Consider the following 21,192-nt stretch of genomic DNA (forward strand, 5'->3'; position numbering starts at 1 on the left):
GACATTCACTGCACGCTGAGAGGAAAACCGGGCTCCAACCTGCTGCGGAGCGCATATCAACGTAGAATCTAGCACAAACTTACTTCACCACCTCCATAGGAGGCAAAGTTTGTAAAACTGATTTGTGGGTGTGGTGAGGGGTGTATTTATAGGCATTTTGAGGTTTGGGAAACTTTGCCCCTCCTGGTAGGAATGTATATCCCATACGTCACTAGCTCATGGACTCTTGCTAATTACATGAAAGAAAATTAAATGGCACCTTTACACTCCCGATAGGCGGTGGGGAATCACCACCTCCTATGACCCAGGCCCACAGAGAAACCGCTTTCGTCTCATGCAACAGACGGTCAAGAAAAGGAAGAGAAAGAAGCCACACCCGGTCACATGAAGTACCATGCAGGACTACCCCTGCAGCCGAGAAAAATCATGCCAACTAAACAGGCTGCACAGTAATCAAATGAAGGAAAAAAACAAAATTTATGCTTACCTGATAAATTCATTTCTCCTGTAGTGTGGTCAGTCCACGGGTCATCATTACTTCTGGGATATTATCTCCTCCCCTACAGGAAGTGCAAGAGGATTCACCCAGCAGAGCTGCTATATAGCTCCTCCCCTCTACGTCACCTCCAGTCATTCGACCAAAGGACCAACGAGAAAGGAGAAGCCCAAGGGTGTAGTGGTGACTGGAGTATAATCCAAAAAAATTTTTTTAGCCTGCCATAAAAAACAGGGCGGGCCGTGGACTGACCACACTACAGGAGAAATGAATTTATCAGGTAAGCATAAATTTTGTTTTCTCCTGTTAAGTGTGGTCAGTCCACGGGTCATCATTACTTCTGGGATACCAATACCAAAGCAAAAGTACACGGATGACGGGAGGGACAGGCAGGCTCTTTATACGGAGGGAACCACTGCCTGAAGAACCTTTCTCCCAAAAACAGCCTCCGAAGAAGCAAGTGTGTCAAATTTGTAAAATTTGGAAAAAGTATGAAGAGAAGACCAAGTTGCAGCCTTGCAAATCTGTTCAACAGAAGCCTCATTCTTAAAGGCCCAAGTGGAAGCCACAGCTCTAGTAGAATGAGCTGTAATTCTTTCAGGAGGCTGCTGTCCAGCAGTCTCATAGGCTAATCGTATTATGCTACGAAGCCAAAAAGAGAGAGAGGTAGCCAAAGCTTTTTGACCTCTCCTCTGGCCAGAATAAACGACAAACAGGGAAGACGTTTGACGAAAATCCTTAGTTGCCTGTAGATAAAATTTCAGGGCACGGACTACATCTAGATTGTGTAGCAGACGTTCCTTCTTCGAGGAAGGATTAGGACACAAAGATGGAACAACAATCTCTTGATTGATATTCCTGTTAGTGACCACCTTAGGTAGGAACCCAGGTTTAGTACGCAGAACTACCTTGTCTGAATGAAAAATCAGATAAGGAGAATCACAATGTAAGGCAGATAACTCAGAGACTCTTCGAGCCGAAGAAATAGCCATTAAAAACAGAACTTTCCAAGATAACAACTTGATATCAATGGAATGAAGGGGTTCAAACGGAACACCCTGTAAAACATTAAGAACTAAGTTCAAACTCCATGGCGGAGCAACAGTTTTAAACACAGGCTTGATCCTAGCTAAAGCCTGACAAAAAGCTTGAACGTCCGGAACTTCTGACAGACGTTTGTGTAAAAGAATGGACAGAGCTGAAATCTGTCCCTCTAAGGAACTAGCGGATAAACCCTTTTCTAAACCTTCTTGTAGAAAAGACAATATCCTTGGAATCCTAACCTTACTCCATGAGTAACTCTTGGATTCGCACCAATATAAGTATTTACGCCATATTTCATGGCAAATCCTTCCGGTAACAGGCTTCCTAGCCCGTATTAAGGTATCAATAACTGGCTCAGAAAACCCACGCCTTGATAAAATCAAGCGTTCAATTTCCAAGCAGTCAGCTTCAGAGAAGTTAGATTTTGATGTTTGAATGGACCCTGGATCAGAAGGTCCTGTTTCAGAGGTAGAGACCAAGGCGGACAGGATGACATGTCCACTAGATCTGCATACCAAGTCCTGCGTGGCCATGCAGGTGCTATTAGAATCACTGATGCTCTCTCCTGTTTGATTCTGGCAATCAATCGAGGAAGCATCGGGAAGGGTGGAAACACATAAGCCATCTTGAAGGTCCAAGGTGCTGTCAGAGCATCTATCAGAACCGCTCCCGGATCCCTGGATCTGGACCCGTAGCGAGGAAGCTTGGCGTTCTGACGAGACGCCATGAGATCTATCTCTGGTTTGCCCCAACGTCGAAGTATTTGGGCAAAGACCTCCGGATGAAGTTCCCACTCCCCCGGATGAAAAGTCTGACGACTTAAGAAATCCGCCTCCCAGTTCTCCACTCCCGGGATGTGGATTGCAGACAGGTGGCAAGAGTGAGACTCTGCCCAGCGAATTATCTTTGATACTTCCATCATTGCTAGGGAGCTTCTTGTCCCTCCCTGATGGTTGATGTAAGCTACAGTCGTGATGTTGTCCGACTGAAACCTGATGAACCCCCGGGTTGTTAACTGGGGCTAAGCCAGAAGGGCATTGAGAACTGCTCTCAATTCCAGAATGTTTATTGGAAGGAGACTCTCCTCCTGATTCCATAGTCCCTGAGCCTTCAGAGAATTCCAGACAGCGCCCCAACCTAGTAGGCTGGCGTCTGTTGTTACAATTGTCCAGTCTGGCCTGCTGAATGGCATCCCCCTGGACAGATGTGGCCGATAAAGCCACCATAGAAGAGAATTTCTGGTCTCTTGATTCAGATTCAGAGTGGGGGACAAATCTGAGTAATCCCCATTCCACTGACTTAGCATGCACAATTGCAGCGGTCTGAGATGTAGGCGTGCAAAGGGGACTATGTCCATTGCCGCTACCATTAATCCGATCACCTCCATGCATTGAGCTACTGACGGGTGTTGAATGGAATGAAGGACACGGCATGCATTTTGAAGCTTTGTTAACCTGTCTTCTGTCAGGTAAATCTTCATTTCTACAGAATCTATCAGAGTCCCCAAGAAGGGAACTCTTGTGAGTGGAAAGAGAGAACTCTTCTTTTCGTTCACCTTCCATCCATGCGACCTTAGAAATGCCAGTACTAACTCTGTATGAGACTTGGCAGTTTGAAAGCTTGAAGCTTGTATCAGAATGTCGTCTAGGTACGGAGCTACCGAAATTCCTTGCGGTCTTAGTACCGCCAGAAGAGTACCCAGAACCTTTGTGAAGATTCTTGGAGCCGTAGCCAATCCGAATGGAAGAGCTACAAACTGGTAATGCCTGTCTAGAAAGGCAAACCTTAGATACCGGTAATGATTTCTGTGAATCGGTATGTGAAGGTAAGCATCCTTTAAATCCACTGTGGTCATGTACTGACCCTCTTGGATCATGGGCAAAATTGTTTGAATAGTTTCCATCTTGAACGATGGAACTCTTAGGAATTTGTTTAGGATCTTTAAATCCAAGATTGGCCTGAAAGTTCCCTCTTTCTTGGGAACTACAGATTTGAGTAAAACCCTTGTCCTTGTTCCGACCGCGGAACTGGATGGATCACTCCCATTAATAAAAGATCTTGTACGCAGCGTAGGAACGCTTCCTTCTTTATTTGGTTTGTTGATAACCTTGACAGATGAAATCTCCCTCTTGGGGGAGAGGATTTGAAGTCCAGAAGGTATCCCTGAGATATGATCTCTAACGCCCAGGGATCCTGAACATCTCTTGCCCAAGCCTGGGCGAAGAGAGAAAGTCTGCCCCCCACTAGATCCGGTCCCGGATCGGGGGCCCTCGATTCATGCTGTCTTAGGGGCAGCAGCAGGTTTCCTGGCCTGCTTGCCCTTGTTCCAGGACTGGTTAGGTTTCCAGCCTTGTCTGTAGCGAGCAACAGCTCCTTCATGTTTTGGTGCAGAGGAAGTTGATGCTGCTCCTGCTTTGAAATTACGAAAGGAACGAAAATTAGACTGTCTAGCCTTAGCTTTGGTTTTGTCCTGAGGCAGGGCATGGCCTTTACCTCCTGTAATGTCAGCGATAATCTCTTTCAACCCGGGCCCGAATAAGGTCTGCCCTTTGAAAGGTATATTAAGCAATTTAGATTTAGAAGTAACATCAGCTGACCAGGATTTTAGCCACAGTGCTCTGCGTGCCTGAATGGCGAATCCGGAATTCTTAGCCGTAAGTTTAGTTAAATGTACTACGGCATCTGAAATAAATGAGTTAGCTAACTTAAGGGCTTTAAGTTTGTGTGTAATCTCATCTAGTGTAGATGATTCAAGTGTCTCTTCCAGAGACTCAAACCAAAATGCTGCTGCAGCCGTGACAGGCGCAATACATGCAAGAGGTTGCAATATAAAACCTTGTTGAACAAACATTTTCTTAAGGTAACCCTCTAATTTTTTATCCATTGGATCTGAAAAAGCACAGCTATCCTCCACCGGGATAGTGGTACGCTTAGCTAAAGTAGAAACTGCTCCCTCCACCTTAGGGACCGTTTGCCATAAATCCCGTGTGGTGGCGTCTATTGGAAACATTTTCCTAAATATCGGAGGGGGTGAGAACGGCACACCGGGTCTATCCCACTCCTTAGTAACAATTTCAGTAAGTCTCTTAGGTATAGGAAAAACATCAGTACTCGCCGGTACCGCAAAATATCTATCCAACCTACACATTTTCTCTGGTATTGCAACTGTGTTACAATCATTCAGAGCCGCTAATACCTCCCCTAGTAATACACGGAGGTTTTCCAGCTTAAATTTAAAATTTGAAATATCTGAATCCAGTCTGTTTGGATCAGAACCGTCACCCACAGAATGAAGTTCTCCGTCCTCATGTTCTGCCACCTGTGACGCAGTGTCTGACATGGCCCTAATATTATCAGCGCACTCTGTTCTCACCCCAGAGTGATCACGCTTACCTCTCAGTTCTGGTAATTTAGCCAAAACTTCAGTCATAACAGTAGCCATATCCTGTAATGTGATTTGTAATGGCCGCCCAGATGTACTCGGCGCTACAATATCACGCACCTCCCGAGCGGGAGATGCAGGTACTGACACGTGAGGCGAGTTAGTCGGCATAACTCTCCCCTCGTTGCTTGGTGAAATATGTTCAATTTGTACAGATTGACTTTTATTTAAAGTAGCATCAATACAGTTAGTACATAAATTTCTATTGGGCTCCACTTTGGCATTAGCACATATATCTTCCTCTGAATCAGACATGTTTAACACACTAGCAATTAACTAGCAACTTGGAAATGCTTTTCAAGTAATTTACAATAATATGAAAACGAACTGTGCCTATAAGAAGCACAGAAAAAATTATGACAGTTGAAATAAATAAACGTTTTTTATCACAGTCAACTACAATCTTCACAGCTCTGCTGTGAATGATTACCTCCCTCAAAACAAGCTTTGAAGATCCCTGAGTTCTGTAGAGATGAACTGGATCATGCAGGAAGAAAATGAACCTCTGACTGAGTTTTTTGATGCGTAGTAAAAGCGCCAAAAATGGCCCCTCCCCCTCACACATAACAGTGAGAGAGATCAGTAAACTGTTTAAATTTAAACAAAACTATTGCCAAGTGGAAAAAACAGTGCCCAAAACATTTTTTCACCCAGTACCTCTCGTTTAACCTCAATAAATTAATTGTTATTTAAAAACCTATTGCAAGTCCCTGCAAATTAGGTTAAGTCTATGCATACAGTATAAATCCAGTGAAGTACCATTCCCCAGAATACTGAAGTGTAAAATATACATACATGACAGCCTGATACCAGATACATCTACTGTATTTAAGGCTGAGTTTACATTATAACGGTATGGCAGGATTTTCTCATCAATTCCATGTCAGAAAATAATAAACTGGTACATACCTCTTTGCAGATTAATCTGCCCGCTGTCCCCTGATCTGAAGTTTACCTCTCCTCAGATGGCCGAGAAACAGCAATATGATCTTAACTACTCCGGCTAAAATCATAGAAAAAACTCAGGTAGATTCTTCTTCAAATTCTACCAGAGAATGAATAACACACTCCGGTGCTATTATAAAATAACAAACTTTTGATTGAAGGTAATAAACTAATTAAAATCACCACAGTCCTCTCACACATCCTATCTATTCGTTGGGTGCAAGAGAATGACTGGAGGTGACGTAGAGGGGAGGAGCTATATAGCAGCTCTGCTGGGTGAATCCTCTTGCACTTCCTGTAGGGGAGGAGATAATATCCCAGAAGTAATGATGACCCGTGGACTGACCACACTTAACAGGAGAAAACCTGACTGTTGCACATTGCCAGAGCCACATCTCACACATGTCGCAGCAAAAAAACACAATAAATATATTATATACATACCCCCCTGTTCAATAATCACCTTCCGGAGATATTAACCCTTGATTCTTGCGTTATTACAGAATAAAAAATGAAACAATCTTACCAGAATCAACCCCGTGAAACAGGAACACTGCCTCTCAAGTTTGACAGTGTTGTACTATCGCTCCTGACATGGACTTGAGTGAAAGAAAACAGACAGCACTGATTGCTTAAGGAGCTGTTAATACGAGTCTGGATGGTTTCGCAGAAAGACTCTCCCCCTGCATCTCCAGACCCTAACATTTGTCAATGCGGTCACTGAGAGACTGACAAGACTACTTAAAACTCCAGTCCCATGCCAAAGAGTACTACCCTCCATAACAGTCTACTCCGAAATCTTCCGACACTTCTCTGCCATCCTCCTGTGACGAAAGGCAAACAATGACTGGGGGATGAGGGGAGTGGGGATGGTATTTAAGCCTTTGTCTGGGGTGTCTTTGCCTCCTCCTGGTGGCCAGGTTCTGTATTTCCCAAAAGGAAGCCGTGGACTCTCCTCGTATTAAGATGGAAAAGTTTATATTAAAGCTTTTGATTTTGAAACAGGAAGTGCAGGTCTGGTATGTTAGATGGACGCTTAGGGGCAAATAAACGCCCAAACAACTATTGGTAGATAGCGACACTTCACACAAAAAGTGTGTTTATTTTCTTAATAAAAAAAAAAGAAAGTAGCACAAAGAATATAAAGTATAATGCCGGTTTAAACATTTGAAGCTTAACATAATACACAAAAACTTAAATAACTTTAAAAGGTTAAACCACACAGTTACTGATACAAGTGCTTTTGTATATACATTAGACATTTACCGCCCCATTGCAACGCAAACAAAACCATCACCCAATTAAAGGTCAGACTGTTGGTCTTAAACACGTCTTGTGGATGTTTTAATCCCAGCACTGTAACAGTTATATTGTTTAAAAGGAAAACAAAGCCAGTGTTATTGTTCTAGACCAACTTATGATTAGCCCGTTTAAAATCATTTGAGTTTATACAAGGGAGACAAGAATTTCATACAAACCTTTTTTAACCATACGTCCGGCAACCGTAAACTGAGTGGAGTCATTTGCCGCTCCTAAGCCTTTCGATTTCCAGGATTCCTCCCTAATTGTAATAAGCTGCTTTCTTTCTTCAATAGACATATGGACTCCACTGCCATCATTTACTCTCTGCGTTGAGAGAAAATAAAAATGATGTCTTAAGCAGCCCATGAGATATTTTACCAAACAATGTTAGGCCATATAAACAGATAAATTTATTTATATCTAAGTCATAGTTAAAAAAGTAACATTGCAGTATTGGGAAAGGACAGTAAACACTTATCTTTATACTTTAGGATTTAAAGGAATAGTCTAGTCAAAATTAAACTTTCATGATTCAGACAGAGCAGGCAATTTTAAGCAACTTTCTAATTTACTCCTATGATCGATTTTTCTTTGTTCTCTTGGTATCTTTGTTTAAATATAAGCTTAGAACCCGGACCCATTTTTGGTTCAGCAGCTGGGTAGTGCTTGCTTATTGGTGGCTACATTTAGACACCAATCAAAGTGCTACCCAGGTGCTGACCCAAAAATGGTCCGGCTCCTAATGTTTACATTCTTGCTTTTTCAAATAAAGATAAGAGAATGAAGAAAAATTAATGAGAGTAAATTAGAAAGTTGCTTAAAATTGCCTGCTCAATCCGAATCATGAAAGTTTAATTTTAGCTAGACTGACTATTCCTTTATTTTATAAAGCCCAGCCCCATTTTCGGAATAATTTACAACCCAAAGTAACTCATCCTCTTACTAGCCACCCCACTGCATAAACCGTTTTGTTTCCCGTTTAGCAGTGACAGTGCAGAGGGTCAGATTGCAACTTTGTGGGGTTATACCTACAGAGTCAGTACAGGAGCAGCGAAGTAGCAACTGATACTCTCTTAAAGGGCCACTAAACCCAAAATCTTTCTTTCATGATTCAGATAGAGAATAGAAATTTAAACATTACAATTTACTTCTATTATTTATTTTGCTTCATTTTTTAGATATCCTTCGTTGAAGAAAAAGCAATGCACATGGTGAACCAATCACACGAAGCTTCTATGTGCAGCAACCAATCAGCAGCTGCTGAGCATATCTAGATATGCTTTTCAGCAAAGAATATCAAGACAATAAAACAAATTAGATAATATAAGTAAATTAGAAAGATGTTTAAAATTGCATTCTCTTTCTAAATCATAAAAGAAAAAATGTGGGTGTCATGTCCCTTTAAGTCAGTCAAATGCTAGAGTATTTAAATGAACGACACTGACACTTGAAAATGTAGTAGAGCCTGTTCTAATAAATGGGTACAAACAGGCATGGGTGGATTATAATAAATACAAACTGGAGCACAGTGGCTCACCAGCCATGCCCTGATCAGGAACAGGACTGTTTCTTTGTGTTGTGTTAAAAGCATAAACTTTACAAAGTGCACAAAAATAAAATGATCTAAATTATATCACATTTTTTTCTTATTTAAACATCCCCTTTAATACAATGCTTTGCTCCCTTTGTCAACAATTCATATGTCAGAAGTTTTCTAGAGCAGTTTCTTTAATGACAATTTCACCACGAGAAGTGTCCCCAGCCACCAGAATTCGCAATCCACCAAATGAATGCACAAACAGGTGTGTGGTGTGGGCATATTATAACAGGTTATGCAACATCGGATAATGTTACAGCATGTTGTATATATCTAGTTGTTTCTTGTAATTTCCAAGATCATCTCGTCTGCATTTAACCCCTTCTATTTAAGAAAGGGCTACTATAGATGTAGCATTTTCCTATTTAAGCAGTGTTTTCAAAACGTATATACAGTATTTACTCAGTGCTTGTGGATATGAATTGCATACTTTATATTACAGTTGCAAAGTATAATGTGTTAAGCCACAATAAGTATTATAGAACCACTGCATCCTGCTCGGAACCCACATTAAATATATGAAGAAGTGGTTATTAACTTTCTAGCAGTGTTATGCACGCAACTCAGATAACATTCCTAATTATATCATTTCTAAAGGAGAATGCATTTGAAACAAGAATCCTTTTAATTCTGATAGGTATGATAATCTTTCAATAAACTATTTATGCTTATTGATCTAGTCTTAAATGGGGGGACACTGAACAAAAAAAATGTCTTTTGTGATTCAGATAGAGCATGCAATTTTAAGCAACTTTCTAATTTACTAATATCACATTTTCTTCATTCTCTTGGTATCTTTATTTTAAAAGCAAGAATGTAAGTTTAGATGCTGGGCCATTTTTGGTGAACAACCTGGGTTGTTCTTGCTGATTGGTGGATAGATTTACCCACCAATAAACAAGTGCTGTCCAGGGTCTGAACCAAAACTTTGCTGGCTCCTTAGCTTAGATGCCTTCTTTTCAAATAAAGATAGCAAGAGAAAGAAGAAAATGTGATAATAGGAGTATATTAGAACGCTGCTTGAAATTGCATGCTCTATCTGAATCACTAAAGAAAAAAATTGGGTTCAGTGACCCTTTAAAAGCAGGCAAGAACTATTGAAAACATTTAATAAATTACCTTTATTTTGAATGGTTTAGGTGAGAAACAGAAGTTAAAGGAAATCAGGTAAACTAAATGTTGCAGACATCACTTATCAATAGGCAATTCCTGTAAACCTGACAGTTGTGACTATAAAAAGGCCCAATTGCATTGATTAGTTCATATGATCAAAAAAGGAAAACTTCAAATGTATAAAAGGCAAAAGCATAAATATTAACAAGAGCTTCATTTGGGTTTGTTTCCTAATCATCAATAAATGTGGGATCCGTCTATGGGGTTCAATGTAAATAGACCCAATTAGGTTACCACTTCCATTATCCTGACGTTAGCCAGGTCATCTTCCCATCTCAGCTGGACACCGGTCTCCAGCACGCATGAGGTTAAACTTACAAGTTTATCTCTGCTCACACCTTTTATTTTCCCTTTCCTGTCACATTCAAATTTAAGTTGAACGGAGCAAATTCCTTTTCTATTCATTGATTAGGAGCTTCTGACGTGTTCAGTTCAGCTGTTCCTATGATTTATATTCTATTTAAATCAATAAATCACATTTCAGATAAAAGTAATATCAGGTTTTTTAAAATGTCACAAGGTCAATCACCAAGGTGTAAACGGTATAGATTACAGGTTTCACCTTTATTTGTTAATGTCCCTGTGATTTATTACCTTGAAGCACGCTATATTTTGTATTAAAAAAAGCAGGTATGAGGACAGGAATAAAATCAATTTGACTTTGTAAACTGAGGAATATGAAACTACAGGTCATACATACATAATATGGCCACAAGTATGTGCACCATCACACCTATAAGAACTTATATATATTTAGACAATCCTACTAATTGAGTTCAGGTGCTTCAGCCGCACCCATTTCTAACAGGTACATAAAATCAAGCATATAGCCATGAAATCTCCATAGACAAACGTTAGCAGTACAATGGGTCATATTGAAGAGCTCTGACTAAACATGGTACTTTCACACTGCCACCTATTCCAGAAGTCAATTCATGACATTTCAACCTTAAGAGGTGGGTTGGTGAGTGCATAAAAACAAGAACACGGCTATCTTCTGTTGCAACACTACAGAGATCCAAAATGCCTCTGGAAGCAACATCAGCACAAGAATTGTGCGTCAGGAGCTTTATGATGTGGGTTTCCATGGCCAAGCTGCTGTACACGAGCCTCATCCTTTGCAATGCCAAGTGTCAGCTGGAGTGGTGTAAAACATGCAGCCACCGCTACTGAGCTCTGCTACAGTGGAAATGTGTTCTCTGGAGTGGTGTAAAACATGCCGCCACCACCACCACTGAGCTCTGGTACAGTGGAAATGTGTTCTCTGGAGTGGTGTAAAACATGCCGCCGCCACCGCTACTGAGCTCTGGTACAGTGGAAATGTGTTCTCTGGAGTGGTGTAAAACATGCTGCCGCCACCGCTACTGAGCTCTGGTACAGTGGAAATGTGTTCTCTGGAGTGGTGTAAAACATGCAGCCGCCGCTACTGAGCTCTGGTACAGTGGAAATGTGTTCTCTGGAGTGGTGTAAAACACGCCGCCACCACTACTGAGCTCTGGTACAGTGGAAATGTGTTCTCTGGAGTGGTGTAAAACACGCCGCCGCCACCACTGAGCTCTGGTACAGTGGTACTGTGTTCTCTGGAGTGGTGTAAAATATGCAGCCGCCACTGAGCTCTGGTAGAGTGGAAATGTGTTCTCTGGAGTGGTGTAAAACACGCCGCCACCACCACCACTGAGCTCTGGTACAGTGGAAATGTGTTCTCTGGAGTGGTGTAAAACATGCCGCCGCCACCGCTACTGAGCTCTGGTACAGTGGAAATGTGTTCTCTGGAGTGGTGTAAAACATGCCGCCGCCACCGCTACTGAGCTCTGGTACAGTGGAAATGTGTTCTCTGGAGTGGTGTAAAACATGCAGCAGCCGCCACTACTGAGCTCTGGTACAGTGGAAATGTGTTCTCTGGAGTGGTGTAAAACATGCAGCCGCCGCTACTGAGCTCTGGTACAGTGGAAATGTGTTCTCTGGAGTGGTGTAAAACACGCCGCCGCCACCACTGAGCTCTGGTACAGTGGTACTGTGTTCTCTGGAGTGGTGTAAAATATGCAGCCGCCACTGAGCTCTGGTACAGTGGAAATGTGTTCTCTGGAGTGGTGTAAAACACGCCGCCGCCACTGAGCTCTGGTACAGTGGTAATGTGTTCTCTGGAGTGGTGTAAAACACGCCGCCGCCACTACTGAGCTCTGGTACAGTGGAAATGTGTTCTCTGGAGTGGTGTAAAACATGCAGCCGCCACCACTGAGCTCTGGTACAGTGGAAATGTGTTCTCTGGAGTGGTGTAAAACATGCAGCAGCCGCCACTACTGAGCTCTGGTACAGTGGAAATGTGTTCTCTGGAGTGGTGTAAAACATGCAGCCGCCGCTACTGAGCTCTGGTACAGTGGAAATGTGTTCTCTGGAGTGGTGTAAAACACGCCGCCACCACTACTGAGCTCTGGTACAGTGGAAATGTGTTCTCTGGAGTGGTGTAAAACACGCCGCCGCCACCACTGAGCTCTGGTACAGTGGTACTGTGTTCTCTGGAGTGGTGTAAAATATGCAGCCGCCACTGAGCTCTGGTAGAGTGGAAATGTGTTCTCTGGAGTGGTGTAAAACACGCCGCCACCACCACCACTGAGCTCTGGTACAGTGGAAATGTGTTCTCTGGAGTGGTGTAAAACATGCCGCCGCCACCGCTACTGAGCTCTGGTACAGTGGAAATGTGTTCTCTGGAGTGGTGTAAAACATGCCGCCGCCACCGCTACTGAGCTCTGGTACAGTGGAAATGTGTTCTCTGGAGTGGTGTAAAACATGCAGCAGCCGCCACTACTGAGCTCTGGTACAGTGGAAATGTGTTCTCTGGAGTGGTGTAAAACATGCAGCCGCCGCTACTGAGCTCTGGTACAGTGGAAATGTGTTCTCTGGAGTGGTGTAAAACACGCCGCCGCCACCACTGAGCTCTGGTACAGTGGTACTGTGTTCTCTGGAGTGGTGTAAAATATGCAGCCGCCACTGAGCTCTGGTACAGTGGAAATGTGTTCTCTGGAGTGGTGTAAAACACGCCGCCGCCACTGAGCTCTGGTACAGTGGTAATGTGTTCTCTGGAGTGGTGTAAAACACGCCGCCGCCACTACTGAGCTCTGGTACAGTGGAAATGTGTTCTCTGGAGTGGTGTAAAACATGCAGCCGCCACCACTGAGCTCTGGTACAGTGGAAATGTGTTCTCTGGAGTGGTGTAAAATATGCAGCCGCCACTGAGCTCTGGTACAGTGGAAATGTGTTCTCTGGAGTGGTGTAAAACATGAAGCCGCCACTACTGAGCTCTGGTACAGTGGTACTGTGTCCTCTGGAGTGGTGTAAAACATGCAGCCGCCGCCGCCACCACTGAGCTCTGGTACAGTGGAAATGTGTTCTCTGGAGTGGTGTAAAACATGCAGCCGCCACTACTGAGCTCTGGTACAGTGGAAATGTGTTCTCTGGAGTGGTGTAAAACACGCCGCCGCCACTACTGAGCTCTGGTACAGTGGAAATGTGTTCTCTGGAGTGGTGTAAAACATGCAGCCGCCACTGAGCTCTGGTACAGTGGAAATGTGTTCTCTGGAGTGGTGTAAAACATGCAGCCACCACTGAGCTCTGGTACAGTGGTACTGTGTTCTCTGGAGTGGTGTAAAACATGCAGCAGCCGCCACCACTGAGCTCTGGTACAGTGGAAATGTGTTCTCTGGAGTGGTGTAAAACATGCAGCCGCTACTGAGCTCTGGTACAGTGGAAATGTGTTCTCTGGAGTGGTGTAAAACATGCAGCAGCCGCCACCACTGAGCTCTGGTACAGTGGAAATGTGTTCTCTGGAGTGGTGTAAAACATGCAGCCGCTACTGAGCTCTGGTACAGTGGAAATGTGTTCTCTGGAGTGGTGTAAAACATGCAGCCGCAACTGAGCTCTGGTACAGTGGAAATGTGTTCTCTGGAGTGGTGTAAAACATGCAGCCGCCACCACTACTGAGCTCTGGTACAGTGGAAATGTGTTCTCTGTAGTGGTGTAAAACATGCAGCCGCCACCACTACTGAGCTCTGGTACAGTGGAAATGTGTTCTCTGGAGTGGTGTAAAACATGCAGCCGCCACTGAGCTCTGCTACAGTGGAAATGTGTTCTCTGGAGTGGTGTAAAATATGCCGCCACCACCACTGAGCTCTGGTACAGTGGAAATATGTTCTCTGGAGTGGTGTAAAACATGCCGCCACCACCACTGAGCTCTGGTACAGTGGAAATGTGTTCTCTGGAGTGGTGTAAAACATGCAGCCGCCACTGAGCTCTGCTACAGTGGAAATGTGTTCTCTGGAGTGGTGTAAAACATGCCGCCGCCGCCACTACTGAGCTCTGGTACAGTGGAAATGTGTTCTCTGGAGTGGTGTAAAACATGCAGCCGCCACTGAGCTCTGCTACAGTGGAAATGTGTTCTCTGGAGTGGTGTAAAACACGCCGCCGCCACTGAGCTCTGCTACAGTGGAAATGTGTTCTCTGGAGTGGTGTAAAACATGCCGCCACCACTACTGAGCTCTGGTACAGTGGAAATGTGTTCTCTGGAGTGGTGTAAAACACGCCGCCGCCACCACTGAGCTCTGGTACATTGGTAATGTGTTCTTTGGAGTGGTGTAAAACATGCCGCCACCACCACTGAGCTCTGGTACAGTGGAAATGTGTTCTCTGGAGTGGTGTAAAACACGCCGCCGCCACCACTGAGCTCTGGTACATTGGTAATGTGTTCTTTGGAGTGGTGTAAAACATGCAGCCGCCACCACTGAGCTCTGGTACAGTGGAAATGTGTTCTCTGGAGTGATGAATCAAGCTTCACTATCAGATGCCAGGGGAAAGCTACCTATCAGAATGCTTAGTGTTTGCTGTAAAGTTTGGGCCAGGGGAAAGCTACCTATCAGAATGCTTAGGGTTTGCTGTAAAGTTTGGTGGAGGAGGGATGATGGTCTGGGCTGTTTTTGAGATGCTGCGGGCTAACAAAAATATTTTAGACATTGTGACGAGTTTGGAGAAGGTCCTTTCCGTTCCAGCAGGACTGAAACCCCTGTGCACAAAATAAGGTCTATGACTACTTGTTTCATGAGGAGGAACTCTACTGGCCTGCTCAGAGCCCTGACCTCAACCCCACTGAGCACATTTTGGTTGGAACAGGAAAGCTTAAAGGGACAGTAAATTAAAAATTAAACTTTCACGATTCAGATAGAGCAGGCAATGTTAAGCAACTTTCTAATTTACTCCTATTATAAATTTTTATTTGTTCTCTTGGTATCTTTATTTGAATGAAAACTTAGGAGCCGGACCATTTTTGGTTCAGCCCCTGGGTAGCGCTTGCTGATTGGTGGCTACATTTAGACACCAATCAGAAAGTGCTACCCAGGTGCTGAACCAAAAATGGGACGGCTCCTATCATTACATTTTTGCTTTTTCAAATAAATATACCAACAAAACAAAGTTGAAAATAGGAGTAAATTACAAAGTTACTTAAAATTACCTGCTCTATCTGAATCATGAAAGTTTAATTTTGACTAGACTATTCCTTTAATGCAAACTTGACCTTACGTAAAAGGGACACTGAACCCAAATTTTTTCTTTCGTAATTCAGATAGAGCATGCAATTTTAAGCAACTTTCCATTTTACACCTATTAATTTTTTGTCATTCTCTTGGTATCTTTTTGAAAAGCAAGAATGTAAGTTTAGATGCCGGCCCATTTTTTGGTGAACAACCTGGGTTGTTCTTGCTGATTGGTGGATAAATTCAACAACCAATAAACAAGTGCTGTCCAGGGTCCTGAACCAAACAAAATTGCTTAGATGCCTTATTTTTCAAATAAAGATAGCAAGAGAACAAAGAAAAATTAATAATAGGAGTAAATTAGAAAGTTGATTAAAATCGCATGCTCTATCTGAATCACGAAAGAAAAAATTTGGGTTCAGTGTCCCTTTAACATCAGTGCCTGACCTGAGAAATGCTCTTTTGGCTGCATGGGCACCAATTCCTACAGACTCCAAAACTGTGTGGAAAGCCTTCTCAGAATAGCTATGGCTATTATAGCTGCAAAGGGGGATCAGCTCCATATTAATGGTTCTGAAATTGTATCTCCAACAAGCACATAGGTGTGAGGTCAGGCCATACGTGTATTTAAAACATGTTCTCTTTTACATGAATTAAATCATTTCTGAATTTAAAAAAAAGTCATTCAAGAAGGTACATAACTTTCAATATACATACGTCTACCATTTTTTATATTACTATATAAACCTTGAGTATTGTGGCACAGGACAATCATCCCTTTGTGGATATAAAAAAAAAAAAAAAAAAAAAAAGGCCAATTCTCCAAAAATCACTTGCATCAATGGTATCACCTAGATGCCCCCTCTCCACACCCTTTTTAATACTACAATACATTTAATAGCCTTAATTACAATGGGAATGCACTGCGATCCCACAGCTAGAGGATACCCATTACTACACAATAGTGTGCTCCTATCAGGAAATGAGTTACAGATCTCAAGCCACTTTTCCAGCTAAACCACTCAGAAACAGTCATTAATATACTGCATTCACGCTGTTTGGTGTAAACTTTTGGATAGTGTAATACTCATTTATAACATATGTTTGGCAGGTCTTGGGTTATTAAAACAGGTCCCCTGGTAACATTAGGTAATCTGTAAACAAGCCAATCAGTTGGAAACAATTCTCCATATAAATGGTTTTGTATACATCACACGAGAACATAAAATAATTCTGAGGCAAAGAACTAACTACATAAACAACCAAGTATTGGAGGGAGAGAAAAAAAAAAGGAAAATTTTAAATATGTATTTGTATTTTTAGAAACGAAATGCACCCTACTAGTCAGACTATCATTTTTGAGCAGAAGGCTGTGAAGCAGTTTCAGTGTCGTCTAGACGGCTCATTTTTGACCTTTATAAGTAGACTTCAGGCAAACTATTGGGACAGAGGGAGCTAATCCGTGTTGCGCACAGTCTGATGTGACTAGAAAATCAGAATGTGCCAAAAACAGATCTTAAGCCCTTAATGACCACAATGTACCCTGTATGTCACTGGTCGTTAAGGGTTTTTTCAGGACATAATAGCACAAGTCTAGCAAGAAGACGCTATTAATGCACTCCCTCCAGCAGGCTTTGTGGAATAGAGCAGTCTCAACGCTGGTGGCAAGACCGCACTATAAAACAATCAAGTCCCAAAAAAAGGCCAACGACATACAGGGTATGTTGCTGGTCCTTAAGGGGTTAAGCCAGTGCTCTAGGTTTTGTGCAATGGAATAAAAATATAACAAAGTGAGATAAAAAAAAGTGATATAATAACAGACTAATCAGATGACAATACTGCACCTGATCTACATTATTTATAGTTCATTATCACTTGTTAGCTTTTAAGAAATGCTTTCAATAGATATTAAAAAGGGATATGAAACCCAAAAGGTTTCTTTCATGATTCAGTCCTAAACAACTTTCCAGCGTACTACTATCAAATATGCATCATTCTCTTGGTATCCTTTGTTAACGAAGCAGCAGTGCATATATATTTATATATGCGCTGGTACCAATCAGTAGAAAAGCAATTCCCTGTTGGGAATTAGCTTCTGAGTCTACCTAGGTATGCTTTAAAACAAAGGATAGCAATTGCAACAAAGCAAATTAGATAACAGAAGTGAACTGGAAAGTTGTTTAAAATTGTGTGTTCTATCTGAATCATGGGATATTCTGACTTTATTTGCCCGTCAAACGTATTTGTTCTAAAGGAACAAACGTGCACAAAGAAAATGCTCCAGTGTGTTAAGCTCATAGTTATGTGCAAGCAATAATATAACGACCTAACACCTGCAAAGTGGTAACACACAGTTAAAGTCAGCTACTTGAACCTTGTTGATTGGTGAGCCAATGACAAAAGGCACATGCATATAGCCACCAATCACCTACTAAAAAGATACCAAGAAAAAGTAAAAAATGAATGCACCATCTGAACCATGAAAGTATAATTTTGACTTCCAGGTTCCTTTAAATTGCTTCATGAGACCTAATTTAAGAGAAGCAAATCCAATCCAGAATATATTGTTAATTGTACACTAAACACTAATTACATTTCATGCACCTCCCTCTAATCACGGAGCTGCCATTTTGGAACCTATGTTTCAATGCAGGTATAAGGAGAGTTGCTGCACAAGTGCAAACCGGTCAGCATTGGAATGCAGTGAAAGATTTCAACATGGCGTCATCTAGGGACGTGCGGAATGATCTCAAATGGACTACCAAGTTATGGAGCCGATTGTGCCAACGTCACACCCCACAATATAAAACAGCTTGTTTACCATGGGGCCGCTGAAGTCAATTTGAGATTGCAGCCATTTCTTGTTCTATGTCAGTGGTGCATATGTACAAGACACATACTTTAGCAAGTCAAGCTAATACAAGTATGCACCAATAAGCACCCTTTTATGTTCTGCTTCACAGTGTTTAAAATGAGCAAATATTGCAGTGAAAATAGTACAGATTTTTTGTGTGTGTCCCTTTAAGCAGCTGGTTCATCTCTCATAGGGTAAACTACAAAATAAAGGGAGGGAAAATGCAGTTATTATAAATATGAAGCCTACAGACAATGTAATATTGCAACAAATAAAGGGGATTTATTTATGAAGTATAAGATACTTCATGTAGAAAGCTCCTTTGTTTCAACCAATCGCCATTCTTAGCTGCCTAAAATATTTTTTGCTAAGGTGACATTTTCACCTCTTAGCCAATAGCCGTACAGTAAATCCGGCTCCCATGGGCGCCAAGCCACATTTACTGCACAGCTATTGACTAAGAGGTGAAAGAACAACGATCGGTTGAAACGAATAAAGGCACTTTCTGCATTAAGTATCTTATACTTCATGAATGAAAGTGCCCTTTATTTGTTTCAACAGTCAACCTTAGCGTTTTCAAAACGCTATAGTTGACTTTTACTTTAATATTCCTTGAAAAGACAACTGATCACATTCTTAAAGGGACATGAGACCCATTTTTTCCCTTCATGATTCAGATGGAGAATACAATTTTAAACAACTTTTCCGTTTACTTCTATTACCAAATTTGATTAGTTCTCTAGGTATCATTTGTTGAAAAGCACACCTAGGTAAGAGCACATATGACACTTGTCATTGGCTTACCGGTGTGTTCAGCTAGCTTCCTAGTAGAGCATTGCTACTCTTTCAACAAATGTTTCCAAAAGAATTAAGCAAAATTACTAATAGAACTAAATTGGAAAGTTGTTTAAATTTGTATGTTCTATCTGAACCATGAATAAAAAATGTGGGTTTCAGAAAAAAAGGGAGGGGCACAATAGGAATTGGTGAAATACAGAATTGCTGTTTTTGGAGCATGCTGCTTTAGCGAACCCTTTTATTCTGTAGCATAGCATGCTGATTAGTGGCCAATTACAGGCTAATTTATATAAATGGAAACCTTAAATGTAATTTTCATTTAGGGGATGCAATGCCTTCTATTTAAAAGGGACAGAAAACCCCAAAAATGTTTTTCATAGTTTGAATAGAACATACAATTTTAAACAACTTTCTAACTTACTTCTGTTATAAAATTTGCTTCATTCTCTTGTTATTGTTTGCTGAAGGAAAAGCATTACACTACTAGCAGCTAGCTGGACACATCTAGTTAGCCAATCACAAGAGACAAATGTGTGCAGGCACCAATTAGCAGCAAGTGCCTACTAGTGTAGGATGTGTGTATTTTCTTTCAAAAAGGGATACTAAGAGAACGAAGCACATTTGAAAATAAGTGAATTTTAAAGTGTCTTTAAAAATGACATGCTTTATCTGAATCATGCAAGCTTACATTTCGGGACTTTTCTATCCCTTTGAATGAACATTGTGCACTAATTAGAACACAGTCATTTAGACAAAATTAAACAAAACACTTTCATCACAGCAAGCTTTTTAAAAATGCTCGTTATAAAAGACCAAGATCCCAAATCATTACACCTATAATTTTTATATACTAACAAATAAAACAAACTCCAAAATGGATGACCCAGACATAGTTAATAAAGTCTGAGAGCATCACTGTAACGTTTTCATGCAGCCTCCATCAATGGAGAGATAAGCAAACTGCCAGAGTAACACAGCATATCAGGCTATCTTTCTCTTAATTCACCTTCCATCTCCAAGGATGCCGATCAAAGACCACAGGGCTTGATTCTCTCATGCTAGAATTACTGACCTTGAGGGCAAAGAAACAGAAAATACAAAGAAATAAGGAGAGAGAAAAAAAGGAGGAAAAGAGTTGCAAGAAGCATCATATGCACCAGTGAAATGATATAAAAATAAAAGGCAATGAACGTTTACAGCTCTGGTGAGATGCAATAAAAAATGAATGAGCCAATGCTCCTGTAGGCAATGTCTGCTAGCATTTAGAAAAAGCGACTTTACAAAGCCTGGAGTTTAATATAAACTGTATTTTTTTTTTTTGGGGGGGGGGGGGGGGAAGACGACTTAAAGGGACTTTCCAGTCAAAACGTTAATGCACATAGATTAATTTAATTTGTGAATAGAAACATATTTACAATATACATCTATTGGCAAAAAAGCTTCTAATAAAAGCTGTGACTGTTTTAGTGTTAACATTTTTCTCTTCACGTGCATGTGAAGCATAGCTAGATATTCTCAGTGCACCAGCATTTTACATAATGCAGCTACTTAGAACACCAGTAGGGCTTTTATCATATCAATTAAATAAATGAGTCATTACCAGATGTACAAGCACCTTAGGCTCTCAGAGCAAGCACTGTGTTGAAGTATGCACCCACATTTTAAATACACATTTGGCATTTTTATTAGAGGCATTTTTGCTAATACAGGTGTTACAAAATGCTTCTATTCAAAACTGAAATGTATCCATATGGATTCCAATTTTGTCTGGAATGTCCCTTTAATGTGGCTAAATGTATATTGTATTACAAAGATGTTCAGGTGCGATGGTAATAACATGCATCATTTGTCATCCTTTATTTTAGATGCAATTATACAGAATAGGTATCTATGAAAAGCTTTAAATGTATTCATAGAACATTGCGTAAGAATTGCGCTTGCTCCACACTGCCTAGAGAGGCGAAAAAGCAAGCTCTTACTTATATTTTCAAAATGCTGCAAATCGCCTAAACCAGTAAT

At 41.5% G+C, this 21,192-nt stretch overlaps 1 protein-coding gene across 15 annotated transcripts in view; it reads right to left on the minus strand.

Moving 5' to 3' along the window:
• Positions 1-21,192, minus strand: part of SVIL (supervillin) — a 766,609-nt gene that overhangs the window by 189,365 nt on the left and 556,052 nt on the right. For 13 of the 15 annotated variants that reach the window (XM_053713887.1, XM_053713886.1, XM_053713892.1 and 10 more), the window contains 2 exons: positions 20,180-20,245; positions 7,406-7,553 (listed from right to left, as the gene is read on the minus strand). In XM_053713887.1, the coding sequence (XP_053569862.1) occupies positions 7,406-7,553; positions 20,180-20,245 (214 nt within the window). The remainder of the gene's footprint in view (positions 1-7,405; positions 7,554-20,179; positions 20,246-21,192) is intronic. The other 2 variants (XM_053713890.1, XM_053713889.1) reach the window with 1 other exon arrangement.

The sequence above is a fragment of the Bombina bombina genome, chromosome 5 (genome assembly GCF_027579735.1).
Source record: "Bombina bombina isolate aBomBom1 chromosome 5, aBomBom1.pri, whole genome shotgun sequence".
In the NCBI taxonomy this organism is placed as follows: Eukaryota; Metazoa; Chordata; class Amphibia; order Anura; family Bombinatoridae; genus Bombina; species Bombina bombina.